This window comes from Carcharhinus amblyrhynchos, unplaced genomic scaffold, assembly GCF_965287045.1.
Source record: "Carcharhinus amblyrhynchos unplaced genomic scaffold, sCarAmb.v2.hapA scaffold_43, whole genome shotgun sequence".
In the NCBI taxonomy this organism is placed as follows: Eukaryota; Metazoa; Chordata; class Chondrichthyes; order Carcharhiniformes; family Carcharhinidae; genus Carcharhinus; species Carcharhinus amblyrhynchos.
In genome coordinates, this window is record NW_027649784.1 from 117,143 (window position 1) to 135,000 (window position 17,858).

The window sequence follows — 17,858 nt, forward strand, 5'->3', positions numbered from 1 at the left end:
CCCTCGATTGCTGCATTGTAATCGACTTCCCATTCTGGTGGGAGGGAAACTGGGGTGTGGGGGGGGGGGGGAGAGAGAGAGAGAGGCCGGGGTGGGGGGAGATAGAATGAGGTATATCATAGAAATTCTGACTGTAGGCTATGTTCTGGCAGAGAGGGCTGGAGAGTTGGTCGGGACAGAGAGTGGTGCCTTGTACTCCACACACACACACACACACTGGGGAACCTCCAACAGTGGTTCTGGGGCTCATTCCTGTTTGAAATACAGACACACACACACACAAATACTCACACGCTTGTGTAAACATGTAGTTGTGCACTCAGGCATGTACTCTCTCACACTCTTATTTAAATACGCACATTGCATGCACACACACACACACATACACAGAATCTGCCCAGTCTCTGTGCATATCAGAAACCCGGCATTTGTTCTTAACGAGACACAAAGCATTGAAAGATTCTGTTTGTAAGTTTTAAGAAGAGATACTGCCGGGAGGTAGTTACTGATGAAGCGATGCCAGCCCTAAACAGGACAGCTGGCAACCTGCAGCTTACCCCATCATTCAGGGTGGGGAGTGGGGCACTGGAGTGGCACCGGGGTGGACCAGTGGGCAGGATAGGATGGGGGAATGTAGGTAGGACTCTTCTTGTGATTCCACTATGCATTGCCTTTACCAAAACCCCCACCCGTCCTGTGCCCACTCTGAGCCATTAGCTCCATCTCAGGGCAATACCAGATGTTAGGGTGTAGCGTAGGGGTAAGGGAATGGAGGTGGCAAGGTCAGAAAATAAAGGTCAGCATTGTGCACACACACAGATACACACACACACACACAGACGGAAACACATAAATACACTCTCACACACACACACACACACACACGGAAACACATAAATACACTCTCACACACACAAATACACATAAAATACACACACACACAGATACACATAAATACACTCACACACAGATACACTCTCACACACACAGATACACTCTCACACACACAGATACACATAAATACACTCTCACACACACAAATACACATAAATACACACACACACAGATACACATAAATACACTCACACACAGATACACTCTCACACACACAGATACACTCTCACACACACAGATACACATAAATACACTCTCACACACACAAATACACATAAATACACACACACACAGATACACATAAATACACTCACACACAGATACACTCTCACACACACAGATACACTCTCACACACACAGATACACATAAATACACTCTCACACACACACATACATATAAATACTCACACACACAGATACACATAAATACACTCTCACACACACACATACATATAAATACTCACACACACAGATACATATAAATACTCACACACACAGATACATATAAATACACTCACACACACAAATACATATAAATACACTCACACACACAAATACATATAAATACACACACACACAGATACATATAAATACACTCTCACACACACAGATACATATAAATACATTCTCACACACACAGATACATATAAATACATTCTCACACACAGATACATATAAATACATTCTCACACACACAGATACATATAAATACACACACACACAGATACATATAAATACACACACACACAGATACATATAAATACACACACACACAGATACATATAAATACACACACACACAGATACATATAAATACACTCTCACACACACAGATACATATAAATACTCACACACAGATACATATAAATACTCACACACAGATACATATAAATACACACACACACACACAGATACATATAAATACACACACACACACACAGATACATATAAATACACACTCGCACACACAGATACATATAAATACACACACACAGATACATATAAATACACACTCGCACACACAGATACATATAAATACACACTCGCACACACAGATACATATAAATACCCTCACACTCACACGCACATATAACACACACACACAGATACGTATAAATACACTCTCACACACAGATACATATAAATACACACTCACACACACAGATACATATAAATACACACACACACAGATACATATAAATACACCCTTGCACACACACATACATATACACACTTGCACACACAGATACATATAAATACACACTCGCACACACACAGATACATATAAATACCTACACACACACACATACATATAAATACTCACACAGATACATATAAATACACACTCACACACACAGATACATATAAATACACACACACAGATACATATAAATACACCCTTGCACACACACATACATATACACACTTGCACACACAGATACATATAAATACACACTCGCACACACACAGATACATATAAATACCTACACACACACACACACACACACACATATAAATACCTACACACACACACACACACATATAACACACACAGATACATATAAATACTCACACAGATACATATAAATACACACTCGCACACACAGATACATATAAATACACACTCGCACACACACAGATACATATAAATACACACTCGCACACACACAGATACATATAAATACACACTCGCACACACACATACATTTTAATACACACTCGCGCACACACAGGTACATATAAATACCCACACTCACTCTCACATATAACACACAGATACATATAAATACACACTCGACACACAGATACATATAAATACCCACACTCTCACTCACACATATAACACACACAGATACATATAAATACACTCGCACACACAGATACATATAAATACTCACACAGATACATATAAATACACACTCGCACACACACAGATACATATAAATACACACTCGCACACACACAGATACATATAAATACCTACACACACACACATATAAATACCTACACACACACACACACATATAACACACACAGATACATATAAATACTCACACAGATACATATAAATACACACTCGCACACACACAGATACATATAAATACACACTCGCACACACACAGATACATATAAATACACACACACTCACACACATATATAACACACACACAGATAGATATAAATACACACTCGCACACACACATACATTTTAATACACACTCGCGCACACACAGGTACATATAAATACCCACACTCACTCTCACATATAACACACACAGATACATATAAATACACACTCGCACACACAGATACATATAAATACCCACACTCTCACTCACACATATAACACACACAGATACATATAAATACACTCGCACACACAGATACATATAAATACACTCGCACACACAGATACATATAAAAACACACACAGATACATATAAATACACACTCACACACACAGATACATATAAATACACACACAGATACATATAAATACACACTCGCACACATAGATACATATAAATACCCACACTCTCACACACATATAAAACACACACACACTCACACACATATAAATACCCACACACTCACACACACAGATACATATAAATACACACACACAGATACATATAAATACACTCACACACACAGATACATATAAATACCTACACTCTCACACACACAGATACATATAAATACACACTCTCACACACACAGATACATATAAATACACACACACTCGCACACACAGATACATATAAATACACACACACTCACACACATATATAACACACACACAGATAGATATAAATACACACTCACACACACAGATACATATAAATACCCACACACACACACATAAATACACACACACACTCACACACACATATAAATACACACACACACTCACACACACATATAAATACACACACACTGGTTAGCACTGCTGCCTCACAGCAACAGGGAACCGAGTTCGATTCCCAGTCTTGGGTCACTGTCTGTGTGGAGTCTGCACATTCTCCCCGTGTCTGCGTGAGTTTCCTCCAGGTGCTCCGGTTTCCTCCCACAGTCCGAAAGACGTGCTGGTTAGGGTGCATTGGCTGTGCTAAATTCTCCCTCAGTGTTACCCGAACAGGTGCCGGAGTGTGGGCGACTAGGGGATTCATTGCGGTGTTAATGTAAGCCGACTTGTGACACTAATAAATAAAACACACTCACTCTCACATACATAAACACACACACACATGTTCACTCACACACACACTCTCTCTCTCAGACACACACACACTCAACCATTCTGGCAAAGAGCTTAAGGGGGAGAGGGGAGAAATTCTTATTCAATGACCCCTCCTGCCCCCAACTTTCCCAGAGAGATGCGGCAGTCCAGAACGCTTAGCCAAAGAAGTGAAGTTTCCACAGTGAAACCTGGGGTGGTGGGGGGGAGGAGCTGGTTGAATAAACGGGGTACGGTTAAGCACAGCCATTCTTTCGAAGGGCCAGAATAGGTGCACTGGGCCGAATGGCCTCCTTGTGTGCCGTTAAGATCTAATTTGAGTTAAAGTTTATTTATTAGTGTCACGGGTCAGTTCACATGAACACTGCAATGAAGGTGCTGTGAAAATCCCCTAGTCGCCACACTCCTGTTCGGGTAACACTGAGGGAGAATTTAGCACGACCAGCGCACCCTAATCCGCAGGTCTTTCAGACTGTGGGAGGAAACCCACACAGACACGGGGAGAACGTGCAGACTCCACACAGACTGTGACCCCAAGCCGGGAATTGAACCCGGGTCCCTGGCGCTGTGAGGCAGCAGTGCTAACCCACTGTGCCACCGTGGAAATCTGGCTTGATCACACGAGGTAAGTGTCATTCTTATCCAAGTGCTTTGGCCCCCTTTTGCTTTGCACCCCCCCCCCCCCCCCCCCCCCCCAAGGTCGAGGTAAATCAGGAGAACCCCTCGCTTTGCGGGGATTGGAGGGCAGTGTGTGTGGCAGGAATGTTTAGGCTAGAGATCCCCTTATGTGAAAAGCGATCCTTCCCAGAGAAAGGTCGGAGAACAAGCCCAGGGTAGGCCCACTAATACCTACAGGAAATTCTTCAGGCAGCGATGGCACCGACGCACACTTTGGATGGAGGTGGGGAGGGCTGGAGTTGCTTGGGAACCAACGGGACACTATGGAGGGATAGCTGAGGGGCCGAATGGCCTACCTTCCCACAATGGTGTTTCGAACACTGATCTTTGGGTTCTAAGGGAAGCTCACATCTGGAAAAGTAAATCCCGGCAAACACTCTGCCCTGGACATGCTCTCTAAGCGCAGCAACCCCGCACAGACAATCCAACACAGAGCCTCCACTCACCCTGCACTCTGACAATATTAACAGCACTTATACCCTGAGAGAGAGAGAGAGAGAGAGAGAGAGACAGATGGGTAGAGAGAGAGAGAGAGAGGCACAGAGAGAGAGATCGGGCAGAGAGAGAGGCAGAGAGAGAGAGAGGTGGAGAGAGAGATAGAGATAGAGAAAGAGAGACAGACAGAGAGAAGCAGACGGAGAGAGAAAGAGACAGGGAGAGGCAGAGGGGGAGAGAGAAAGAGAGAAAGAGAGACAGAGAGAGAGACAGCGACAGAGATAGAGACAGAGAGAGAGGGAGAAGCAGACCGAGAGACAGAGAGGGAGAAGCAGACCGAGAGACAAAGAGAGAGAGATGGAGAGAGAGAGAGGAAAAGGAGGAGAGAGAGAGGGGGACTGAGACAGAGAGTGAGAGGGACAGAGAAAGAGAGGGAGAGACAGGAAGAGAGAGAGAGGAAGAGACACAGAGGGAGAGAGAGAGAGGCAATGACAGCCAGACAAGAGACAGAGAATTCATACTCTGAGTGAGACTAGGAGAGACAGAGAGAGACTGAGAGCGAGAGAGAGAAAGAGAAAGAGAGACTGAGAGAGACAAAGAGAAACAGAGACAGAATGAGAGATACAGACAAAAAGAGAGACAGAGGGAGAGGGAGGGAGGGAGAGAGACAGACAGGCAGACAAAGAGAAACAGAGAGAGAGAGAGAGAGAGAGACAGAGATAGAGATAGAAATTCAGAAATAGAGAAAGACAGTCAAAGAGGGAAACACACAGAGACACACCAATAGAGAAAGGGAGAGACAGAGAGAGAGAGAGACAGAGAGAGAGAGAGAGAGAGACAGAGAGAGAGAGAGAGACAGAGAGAGAGAGAGAGACAGAGAGAGAGAGAGACAGAGACAGAGAGAGAGACAGACAGAGAGAGAGAGAGAGACAGACAGACAGAGACAGATGGAGAGAAAGACAGAGAGAGAGAGAGAAAGAGATGGAGAGAGAAAGGCAAGATAGCAAAAGAGATAAAAAGAGAGACAGACAAAGAGGGAAACAGAGACACAGATAGAGGGAGAGAGAAAAAGAGTGAGAAACAGAGAGCAAGAAAGAGAGTGAGTGAGAAACTGGAGATGGTGTTAAACATCAGCGGTTGCTGTGTTTCCTTATCTTGGCAGGGCTCCCCAGACTGGATTCTGAATCCCCCTGCTCTCCGAGAGTGGTTCAGTGCCCGCCTAACGCGACGTTAACTCCCCTCAACCCCACTGGTGGGTGCTGGACATCAATAAACACGGGAACCCCCCCAGCCTGCCTCAGGCCACAAACACCACCCCCCCCACCCTCCGTATGCCCTCACCCCTGCTCTGTCCCATCCCTCTCGATAAACGGGGGGATTGGAATGCGGCGTGGGGGGGGGGGGGCTGCTGGGTGAATCCAGGATTAAATCACAGCCAATGGCTGGGGTGGCGGGGGGGGGGAGTAAAAGTAGGGAGACATGGGCACCACTTGTGACACTGCCCTCCGCCTCTCTCTCTGCTATTCCATGCGTTGTACTCAAGACTTGGGTATCCTGAACCCCGACAGTGTTCACTCAATTCCCACCGGCCCTCAGGCTAACAAGGGTGAACGGACGGAGCGGGGAGACCTTGGGAGAGACCACCTAGCCGGTTGCCCCCCTTCTCCCCCACTCCCGACACCCCTGGCTATTTCTGTCCCTCGCCCCCCCCCTCCCTCCTCCTCCCGCTCCAACCCGGTCTTCCCCAGCTTGTTTGGGGGGATTGGCGAGTAGGGTGGGTTTTCCGGAGAAAGGCCCGCTGACCTGTGCTCCAAGGAGATGGTCACCTCCCTGGGGGGGGGGGGGGGGGGGGGGGGGGGGGGGAGGAGGAGGAGGAGGAGGGGAGGGGGTCTGAAACTGCACAACACCAGGGAGGTTAAGAAACAACACAGTTCCAAAACCTGGCGTTTGAAAATACCGACTCCCACCCACCACGCTTCCTCTCCATCGGCAAGTGACCTTGCCAACCACCGGCACCACCCCCCCCACAACCACAATTTCCCAACCCATCCTGATTTTAACCCCAGCTTTTTTGTTCTTTTCTCATTCTGTCGCTCTTTGTGTCTCTCTCGTTCTGTCTGTCTGTCTCTCTCGTTCTGTCTGTCTGTCTCTCTCGTTCTGTCTGTCTCTCTCGTTCTGTCTGTCTCTCTCGTTCTGTCTGTCCGTCTCTCTCGTTCTGTCTGTCCGTCTCTCTCGTTCTGTCTGTCTGTCTCTCTCGTTCTGTCTGTGTCTGTCTGTCTCTCTCGTTCCGTCTGTCTGTCTCTCTCGTTCTGTCTGTCTGTCTCTCTCGTTCCGTCTGTCTGTCTCTCTCGTTCCGTCTGTCTGTCTCTCTCGTTCTGTCTGTGTCTGTCTGTCTCTCTCGTTCCGTCTGTCTGTCTCTCTCGTTCTGTCTGTGTCTGTCTGTCTCTCTCGTTCTGTCTGTCTGTCTCTCTCGTTCTGTCTGTCTCTCTCGTTCTGTCTGTGTCTGTCTGTCTCTCTCGTTCTGTCTGTCTGTCTCTCTCGTTCCGTCTGTCTGTCTCTCTCGTTCTGTCTGTGTCTGTCTGTCTCTCTCGTTCCGTCTGTCTGTCTCTCTCGTTCTGTCTGTGTCTGTCTGTCTCTCTCGTTCTGTCTGTCTCTCTTGTTCTGTCTGGCTCTCTCATTCTGTCTGTCTGTCTCTCTCATTCTGTCTGTCTGTCTCTCTCTCTGTCTGTCTGTCTCTCTCTGTCTGTCTGTCTCTCTCTCTGTCTGTCTGTCTCTCTCTCTGTCTGTCTGTCTCTCTCTCTGTCTGTCTGTCTCTCTCCCTCTGATTCTGGCTGTTCTTTCTCTCTCAGTCTGTCTTTCTCTCTCTGCCTCTCTCTCGTTCTATCTAGTTTTTTTAAACACGCTTTTCTGCTGTCCTGTTCCCCTTCCTCCTCCTCCCCCCAGTCCCAAATTCCAATCTCCCCCCCCCACCTCTGCCCATGCAAACCCCACCCATCAGCGGGGGGCTCCATTCTGTAGTTACGGTCATGCCCCCCCCACCTTGCCACTTTCTGGGAGAGAGAGAGGGGGGGGAAAGAAGAAATTTGCCCTGTTCGCTGCCTCAGAAGCATTTGAGCGAGGGGATTTGTGTGGGGTGGGGGGTAGCTTTGCGATACACTGGACCAGATCATCAGGAGAGGTGCCGCACACAGTTGGGGGGGGGGGGGGGTGACCAAAGAGTGGCACAGAACCAGGCACGAGGGCCTCATGAAGGTTGGTGAGGTGCGAGGGAGGTGGGCATCGGGTGGTTAAAAACCTGTTTCACAATTTGCCTGCAAACCTCGTCCTGACAATTCAACCCCCCCTCCCCAATTCCCGACTCCCCCCCCCCCCCCCAACAACCCAAACCCAACACAACCGTCAAACATGGCGGGTAGCTCCCGCCTCAAAGCAGCATGGGAAAATTGTCATGTAATGGCGGGTTACGGGAGGTTTCTGGGCACCACGGCCTGTTCCTGGCAGGCCTCAGAGGAGAAGGTAAGGGCCAGCGCGGGGTCGTGGTGGGGGGTGGGGTTTGGTATCGGGGGCCCCACAAACCGAGCAAAGGTATGGCTTCTTGTGTCTTTCTTCCTTGAGACAGATTTTACACAGGACAATGTTAGGGCAGCTAATACCTCTGGACATTTCAATTTTTATAGAAAACTGTGACAAGTCAAAGCTTCAGAAAAAGAACACTGAGATTCACAAAAAAAAAAATCTTTTTTTCTTCTCTCTCTAACTGGTCATCAGGGAGCTTTGTTTTTTCGTTTGTTTCCCCTCTCGATAAAAGTTGTCGACTGCTCGGGCTTTAGAATTTCTTCGGGCCCCAGGCGGAGGCCTGCCTCGGCGCGACCACCGCTCCGAACACCGGGAACTCCTCTGCGCTGCTCACGTCCGGGGCCTGGAGGGAGAGAGATGGCATGAGACAACTGCAGCTCAGCAAGGGGAAAGAAAAAAATCAGCCTCCACTCCACCCCCTCCTCCTCCCCAAAATACTCACCCCGCAGTGGCCATGTGGAGGCCCCGAATGGGCCTCCTTTGTAGTAGGCCCATTTGGCATCCCCCCCTCTCGAGCCTATTACCATTGCAACTGTAGTAGGCCCATTTAGCCCCTCCTTGAGCCTATTTCCATAGAAACAGTAGTTGGCCCATTCAGCCCCCATTGAGCCCATTTCCACACAGAAACAGGAGTAGTCCAAAGACGTGTGGGCTAGGTTGATTGGCCACTGTAAATTGCCCCTTAGTGTCCCGGGATGCATAGGGCAGAGGATTAGTGGGTAAATATGTAGAGATATGGGGGTAAGGCCTGGGTGGGATTGTGGTTGGTGTAGACTCGATGGGCCAAATGGCCTCTTTCTGCATTGTAGGATTCTAACCCATTTTGACCCCTGCGAGCCTATTTTCATAGAATCATAGATTTTCTTGTAAACAGGAACAGGCCCATTCAGGCCCCACCTCGAGCCTATTTCTATAGAAACAGTAGTAGGCCCACTCAGTCCCCCTCAAGCTTATTTCCACACAGAAAATAGTAGGCCCATTCACCCTGCCTGAGCCTATTTCCATAGAAACAGTAGTAGGCCCATTCAGTCTCCCTTGAGCCTATTTCCAAGCTACTACTACTACACTGGTAACAGTAGTCGGCCCATTCAGCCCCCTCGAGCCTATTTCCTTGGAAACAATAGTAGGCCCATTTGGCCCCCTTGAGCCTATTTCCATGGTTACTGACTACTAAGGGGAAAAGTTCCTTCCTGCCTCTGTCCCTCATAACTTTGTAGGCCTCCCTCACCCTTATCTGCTCCGAGGAAAACAATGCCAGCCTAACCAGCCTCTCCCCTTTGCTGAAACTCTCCATCCCAGGCAGCCCTGGTGAATCTCTTCTGTACCCTCTCTGGTGCAATCACATCCTTCCTATGGAGTCACAGAGCAAGAACAGCATGCAAACAGGCCCTTTGGCCCAACTGGGCCATGCTGACAATGGCACTCTCCCAGCTAGTCCCAATTGCCCGCGTTTGGCCCATATCCCTCTAATCCTTTCCAATCCACGTACTTATCCAAGTGCTTTTTAAACGTTGCTTTGTCCCTGCCTCAAACGCTTTCTCTGGCAGCTCATTCCATACACGCACCATCCCCTGCGCGAAGAAATTGCCCCACAGGTCCCTTTCCCCTCTCACCTTTAACCTCTGACCTCCTACCCGAGGATAAAGACTACGTGTGTTCACTCTATCGCTGCCTCTCATGTTTTCTCACACCTCATTAAGGTCACCCCTCATTCTCCTACGTCCCAAGGAATAAAGCCCTGGCCTGACCAACCTCTCCCTATAACTCAGGCTCACTAGCTCTGGCAATATCCTTGTAAACTGGAAAGAGTGTAAAGAAGTTTATCAATGTCTTTCCTGTAACAGGGTGACCAGAACAGCACACAATCCTCTAGCTGTGGCCTAACCAGTGTAATCATCTTACACTCGATGCCTTGGCTGATAAACGCAAGTATCCCACTTCACTTCATAGAATCCCTGCAGTGGAGAAGGAGGCCATTCTGCCCATCGAGTCTACACCGACCACAATCCCATCTAAAGCCCTATAATCCCCATACATTTACCCTCGCTAGTCCCCCCGGCACGAAGGGGCAATTTAGTGTGGCCAGTACGCCTAATCTGCACATCTTTGGACTGTGGGAGGAAACCGGAGCACCCGGAGGAAACCCATGCCGACATCGGGGGGGGTAGAATGTGCAAAGTCTACTCAGGCAGTGACCCAAGGTGGAAATCAAACTTGGTTTCCTGGCGTTGTGCTAACCGCTGTGCCACATTCCTTTAGTAATCTCAAACACCTCCATTAGATCACCCCCGATTCTTCCAGATACAAAAGAGGCCTTGTTTACACTTAACCTGTTCAGTCCTATTTGAACCATTCCGAAATGAAAGCTGCAATTTGGGATCCCACCCCGAATGTTTCCTGCACTTTTGCTCCATTCCCGGCCCAAACTCTCACTCACCTTGTTGCCGGGGGCGTTCCACGGAGCGTCCCTCACAACGAAGCCCCTCGTCGAGCCACGGGGCTCTTCACGAAGCCCCTCGTCGAGCCACGGGCTCTTCGTCCACCCGCGAGGGGGGCTTCATGTAGGCCGCCATGGGTCTCCGACTCCACGATCGCCATCATCTGCGCAGCCAGAAGGGAAATGGTGGTTAGAGAGAGAGGAGAGAGGTTGAGGCAAAGAGGGAGGGAAGGCGAGGGGAGAGGGAGGGGAAGGCGAGGGGAGAGGGAGGGAAAGGCGAGGGGAGAGGGAGGGAAAGGCGAGGGAGAGGGAGAGAAAGGCGAGGGGAGAGGGAGGAGGAAGGCGAGGGGAGAGGGAGGGGAAGGCGAGGGGAGAGGGAGGGGAAGGCGAGGGGAGAGAGAGGGAAAGGCAGGGGGAGAGGGAGGGGAAGGCGAGGGAGGGGGAGGGAAGGCGAGGGGAGAGGGAGGGGAAGGCGAGGGGAGAGGGAGGGGAAGGCAGGGGAGAGGGAGGGGAAGGCGAGGGGAGAGGGAGGGGAAGGCGAGGGGAGAGGGAGGGGAAGGCGAGGGAAGAGGGAGGGAAGGCGAGGAGAGGGAGAGGGAGGAAGGCGAGGGAAGAGGGAGGGGAAGGCGAGGGAAGAGGGAGGGGAAGGCGAGGGAAGAGGGAGGGAAGGCGAGGGAAGAGGGAGGGGAAGGCAGGGAAGGGAGGGGAAGGCGAGGAGAGGGAGGGGAAGGCGAGGGAAGAGGGAGGGGGAAGGCGAGGAAGAGGGAGACGAAGGCGAGGGAAGAGGGAGGGAAGGAAAGGCCCAGGGGAGGGAGGGAGGGAAACGTGAGGGAAGAGGGAGGGAGAGAAAGGCAAGGGAAGGGAAAGAGGGAGGAGGGAGGGAAACAGGAGAGAAGGGAATGGAGGGAAAGGTGACAAAGGGGAAAGAGGGAAACAGGAGGAAAAGGAAAGAGGGGAAACAGAGGGAAAGGGAGGGTGGGAACTAGGGTATTTGCGCAGTAACTTCATTGCAGTGTTAATGTTAACCGACTTGTGACACTAACAAATAGAGTTAGAATTGAAATGGTAAGAGATGAGGAAGTGTTGATGTACAAAGAGATCTGGGCACCCTTGTCCACAAATCACTAACACATCAGTGCAGTAAGTGATTGGGAACGCTCACGGAAGGTTAGACTTCATCCCATGAGGGTTTGAGTACAGGAATAGTGAGGTCTTATCTTCAATTGTCGCAGAGCTTGGTTAGTGCCATGGAGAAAGGGTTTTCTTCAAATATCATACAGTATTAGTGATATCATTGGGGATGGGGCTACGCTGTAACAGTCAGGTGATGGGGGGTTTCCTCCTTTGGGCTTTTAGTTTCATTTTTTGAAGCGGTTTAGCAGCAAGCTCAGAAGCAGTCTCTCTCTCTCTCTCTCTATTCTTCTCTTTGCTTGGTTCTGAGACAAGTATCAGTTTGCTAAAGGAGAGGCTTACTGCCTTCCTGCCTTAAAGAAGCTGTGCTTTGGGAAGCAGATTTGACCACAACCTCTTCTGAGTTTTTTTCCACAAGGGATTTCCAGCTCTCAATCCAGGAGGCTGGATTCCTGTAACAAACAGACATTAACCTATGCTGTGCTGTGTTTATTTGGAGGGTTTTGCGTATTGGATGGCGCACATTAGTGATATTTCCTTAAGAGTTATACAGCACGGTGGAACAATGGCTAGAACGGCTGCCTCACAGCAGCAGGGACCCGGCTTGGGTTACTGTCTGTGTGGAGTCTCTCCCTGTGTCTGTGTGGGTTTCCTCTGGGTGCTCCGGTTTCCTCCCACAGTCTGAAAGACGCGCTGGTTAGGATGCACAGGCCGTGCTAAATTCTCCCTCAGTGTTAACCAAACAGGCGCCAGAGTGTGGGGGCTAGCGGAATTTCACAGTAACTTCATGGCAGTGTTAATGTAAGCCTTACTAGAGAATAATAAATAAACGTTAATTTTACTTCAATGACCCGGCCTCCACAACCTTCTGCGGCAGAGAGTTCCGCAGATTCCCCACTCTCTGGCTGAAGAAATTCCTCCTTATCTCTGTTTTAAAGGGTCGTCCCTTTACCCTGAGGTTGTGCCCCTCTGGTTCTAGTTTTTCCCACTCGTGGAAACATCCTCTCCACGTCCACTCTATCCAGGCCTCGCAGTATCCTATACAACTACACTCATTGGAATTCAGAAGAATGTGGGGGAGATCTTATAGAAACATATAAGGTTATGAAGGGAACAGATAAGATAGAAGCAGGGAAGTTGTTTCCACTGGCGGGTGAAACTAGAACTAGGGGGCATGGCCTCAAAATAAGGGGGAGCAGATTTAGGACTGAGTTGAGGAGGAACTTCTTCACCCAAAAGGTTGTGAATCTGTGGAATTCCCTGCCCAGTGAGGCTACCTCATTGAATGTTTTTAAGGCAAGGATAGATAGATTTTTGAACAGTAAAGGAATTAAGGGTTGTGGTGAGCGGGCAGGTAAGTGGAGCTGAGTCCATGAAAAGATCAGCCATGATCTTATTGAATGGCGGAGCAGGTTTGAGGGGCCGAATGGCCTACTCCTGCTCCTGGTTCTTATGACCTCATTGAAACCAATTGAAAGGAATAGACAGGGTAGAAGCAGTGGGTTAGCACTGCTTCCTCACAGCACCAGGGTTCGATTCCCGGCTTGGGTCACTGTCTGTGTGGATCCTGCACATTCTCCCCGTGTCTGCGTGGGTTTCCTCCCGCACTCCGAAAGACATACTGATTAGGGTGCATTGTCCGTGCTAAACTTCTCCCTCCCGAACAGGCACCGGGAGTGTGGCAACGAGGGGATTTTCACAGTGACTTCATTGCAGTGTTAATGTAAGCCTTACTTGTGACTAATAAACTAAAAACTTTAAAAAAAATGTTATCCCTGAGTATGGAGTATCTGGAAACGGGGGCACAATTTCAAAATAAGGAGTGAGATGGGGGGAAATATATTTTGGAATTCTTTATCCCAAAGGGCTGTGTAACTGTGTGTGTTTACAGCAGAGATTACAGATCGACAGTAACAGAAAGGGAGGGTAGTGGGCCATGAAAGAGTCAGCAGGCTTGATGGGCTGAATGGCCTACTCCTGGTCCAGTGATATCCTATTGCCCCGGACGGACCTGCACTCTCCTGTCTCTCTCTCTCTCAGCACTGACTTCAGCTGCAGCGAAGGTGGGAGGAATGACTTACATATTCCTCCTCCAGGTTCAGGAGGTGGTCGATGGCGTTGTCCATGTGTTCGGGGAGACCGGTCACCGTGACACGGTTCGGGTCCTCGGAGCCGGGCGGTGGGAACCGGATGTCGACCTGCCGGGGGTGGGGGGAGAGACGGAAAGCAGACGCAGGTGTTAGACTGTGGGCTTAAACCGCAGGAGTGGGGCTGAATCCACAGCTTCGTACTCAAGAGAGAGAAAGACACAGACAGACAGAGAGAGAGAGAGACAGAGAGAGAGAGAGAGAGACAGAGAGAGAGACAGACAGAAAGAGAGAGAGAGAGACAGACAGACAGAGAGTAAGCGCACGAGGGAGAGCGAAAGAGGGAGACAAAGGGAAACAGAAGGAGAGAGAGAGAGTAAGCACATGAGAGACACAGACAGACAGAGAGAATACAAGAGAGAGAGAGAGCACAAAAGTGTATTTGCAAACATTCTTTTGGGAGAGACTATGAAAGAGTGCGCGCGGGCGAGAGAGTGCGCGCGGGAGAGAGGCAGCGCGCGGGAGAGAGTGCGTGTGGAGAGAGCGAGAGAGAGCATGAGAGACAGAGCATGAGAGTGCGAGAGAGAGAATGTGAGAAAGCGCAAAATAGAGAGTGCGAGAGAGAGAGCACGAGAGAGAGAGCGCGAGAGGAAGTGCATGAAAGAGAGAGCGCAAGAGAGAGTGAACGAGAGAGAGAGAAAGTGCGAGAGAGAGAGAACACGATAAAGAAAGTGTGAGAGACTGCATGCAAGATGGATCGCGCAAGAGAGAGACCGCACGAAAGACAGCAAGAGAGAGAGCGGGAAAGAGAGAGAGCGAGAGAGAGCAAGAGAGAGCGAGAGCGAGAGCAAGTGAGCGAGCAAGAGAGAGCGAGTGGCAGAGTGAATGAGTGAGAGAAGGAGAGAAAATGGCGAGAGGATGAGCGACAGAATGAGAGAGTGAGAGAGAGAGTTGGGCGAGAGAGAGAGAGAGAGAGAACGAGAGAGAGAGAGAGAACGAGAGAGCGAGTGTCCGAGAGAGGGAGGGGGGAGAGCGAGAGAGAAAGCTCCTGATCCCAAGTGTAAGCCAGGGCCAATCTAGTTGCAGGCAATCCTCACTGTGCATCGATCTTCACCTTGAACTCCTCCATGATCTTGCGGATGGCTTTTCCCCGGCCCCCGATGATGCGGGCATGAACCCGGTGGTCCAAACTGATGTCCTCACTGATCATCTCCTCCAGATCGGCCACGATTTTCATGATGGCGTCCTTAGCAGATTCAGCATTCCTCTCGTAACCGGTGATGGTGATCATATCCTGTGAGGGGGCGGGGCGGGGGAGGGAGCCACAAAGACCCAGGGGTCAGACAGCGGGCGGGTACGGCCAACGTCAAGGCCAAATGGCTCCCGAGTCCAGGAAGGTGATGGCTTAATGGTATTATCACTGGTCCATTAATCCAGAAACTCAGCGAATGTTCAGGGGGACCCGGGTTCGAATCCCACCACAGCAGATAGTGGAATTTGGATATTTTTTTAAAAAATCAGGAATTAAGAATCTACTGATGACCCACCGTCAGAAAAACCCATCTGGTTCCTTTTGGGAAGGAAATCTGCCTTCGACAATCAGTAGATTCTGAATTCCGGATTTTTAAAAAATTGAATTCAAATTCCACCATCTGCAGTGGATGGGATTTGAACCCGCGACCCCTAGAACATTACCCTGGGTCTCTGGATTACTGGTTCGGGGATAATACCACATCACTGCCTCCCTTATTGAGGGGCAGCAAGGTGACACGTGCCTCACAGCGCCAAGGGCCCGGGTTCGATTCCCGGCTCGGGTCACTGTCTGTGTGGCGTCTGCATATTCTCCCCACCTCTGCGTGGGTTTCCTCCCATACTCCAAAGATGTGCAGGTTGGGTGGACTGGCCGCTCTAAATTGTCCCTTAGTGTCCAAAGATGTGCAGGTTAGGCGGATTGGCCACGCTAAATTGTCCCTTAGTGTCCAAAGATGTGCAGGTTAGGTGGACTAGCCTTGCTAACTTATCCCTTAGTGTCCAAAGATGTGTAGTGGCCAAGGACATGCTGGTTAGAGTGCATTGGCTGTGCTAAATTCTCCCTCAGTGATACCCGATTGCGGAGTGCGGCAACTAGGGGATTTTCACAGTAACTTCACTGCAGTGTTAATGTAAGACTAGTTGTGAGCTAATAATAAATAAACTTTAAATGAATATTGGCAAGGACAATGTATCTTCCCAACAGTGCCTTGGGATTCTTTCCCATCCACTGGTGCAGGCAGATGGAGCTGCAATCTCATCCAAAAGACAGCACCTCTGACAGTGCAGCACCCACTCAGTACTGCACCAGAATTCCGTAGTGCTGAAGTGTCTGGAGTGGGTACATCAACCCAGAGGCTTGGGATTCACGAGTCCCACTGATGGAGATGCACGACAAGTGGCGAGTATCCCCAGCACTGCATTTGGAGTGCTCAAAAAAAAAACCAAGATTGGATTGCTTTTAGCACTAACTGTATCGATTTGCTGAGGAACTCAGGCAGCGGGTATCCGCTGCATTGCAGGCACGAGGAGTGACACAAGTGCGGAAAGAGGCCATTCAACCCATCGAGTCTGTGCTGACTCTGAAAGAGCATCTTCTCCAGGTCCTCTCCTCTGCTCGATCCCCACAACCCCCCCCACATTTAGAGCCAATTCATCACCTGCACATCTTTGGACACTAAGGGGCAAGTTAGCATGGTCAATCCACCTAACCTGCACATCTTTGGACACTAAAGAGCAATTTAGCATGGCCAATCCACCTAACCTGCACATCTTTGGACACTAAGGGACAATTTAGCATGGCCAATCCACCTAACCTGCACATCTTTGGACACTAAGGGACAATTTAGCATGGCCAATCCACCTAACCTGCACATCTTTGGACACTAAGGGACAATTTAGCATGGCCAATCCACCTAACCTGCACATCTTTGGACACTAAGGGACAATTTAGCATGGCCAATCCACCTAACCTACACATCTTTGGACACTAAGGGACAATTTAGCATGGCCAATCCACCTAACCTGCACATCTTTGGACACTAAGGGACAATTTAGCATGGCCAATCCACCTAACCTGCACATCTTTGGACACTAAGGGACAATTTAGCATGGCCAATCCACCTAACCTGCACATCTTTGGACACTAAGGGACAATTTAGCATGGCCAATCCACCTAACCTGCACATCTTTGGACACTAAGGGACAATTTAGCATGGCCAGTCCACCTAACCTACACATCTTTGGACACTGAGGGATAATTTAGCATGGCCAATCCACTTAACCTGTACATCTCTGGACACTAAGGGGCAATTTACCACGGCCAATCCACCTAACCAGCACGTCTTTCAGAC

General features: G+C 49.2%; 1 protein-coding gene across 1 annotated transcript in view; it reads right to left on the reverse strand.

Moving 5' to 3' along the window:
* Positions 1–8,885: 8,885 nt before the first annotated feature.
* The window catches only part of LOC145337134 (vigilin-like), a 99,129-nt gene continuing 90,156 nt past the window's right edge, over positions 8,886–17,858 (reverse strand). The window contains 6 exon segments of the mRNA XM_080181912.1: positions 8,886–9,163; positions 11,258–11,338; positions 11,340–11,393; positions 11,395–11,421; positions 14,470–14,586; positions 15,590–15,769. Of these exon segments, the coding sequence (XP_080038038.1) occupies positions 9,071–9,163; positions 11,258–11,338; positions 11,340–11,393; positions 11,395–11,421; positions 14,470–14,586; positions 15,590–15,769 (552 nt within the window). The 3' untranslated portion in view covers positions 8,886–9,070.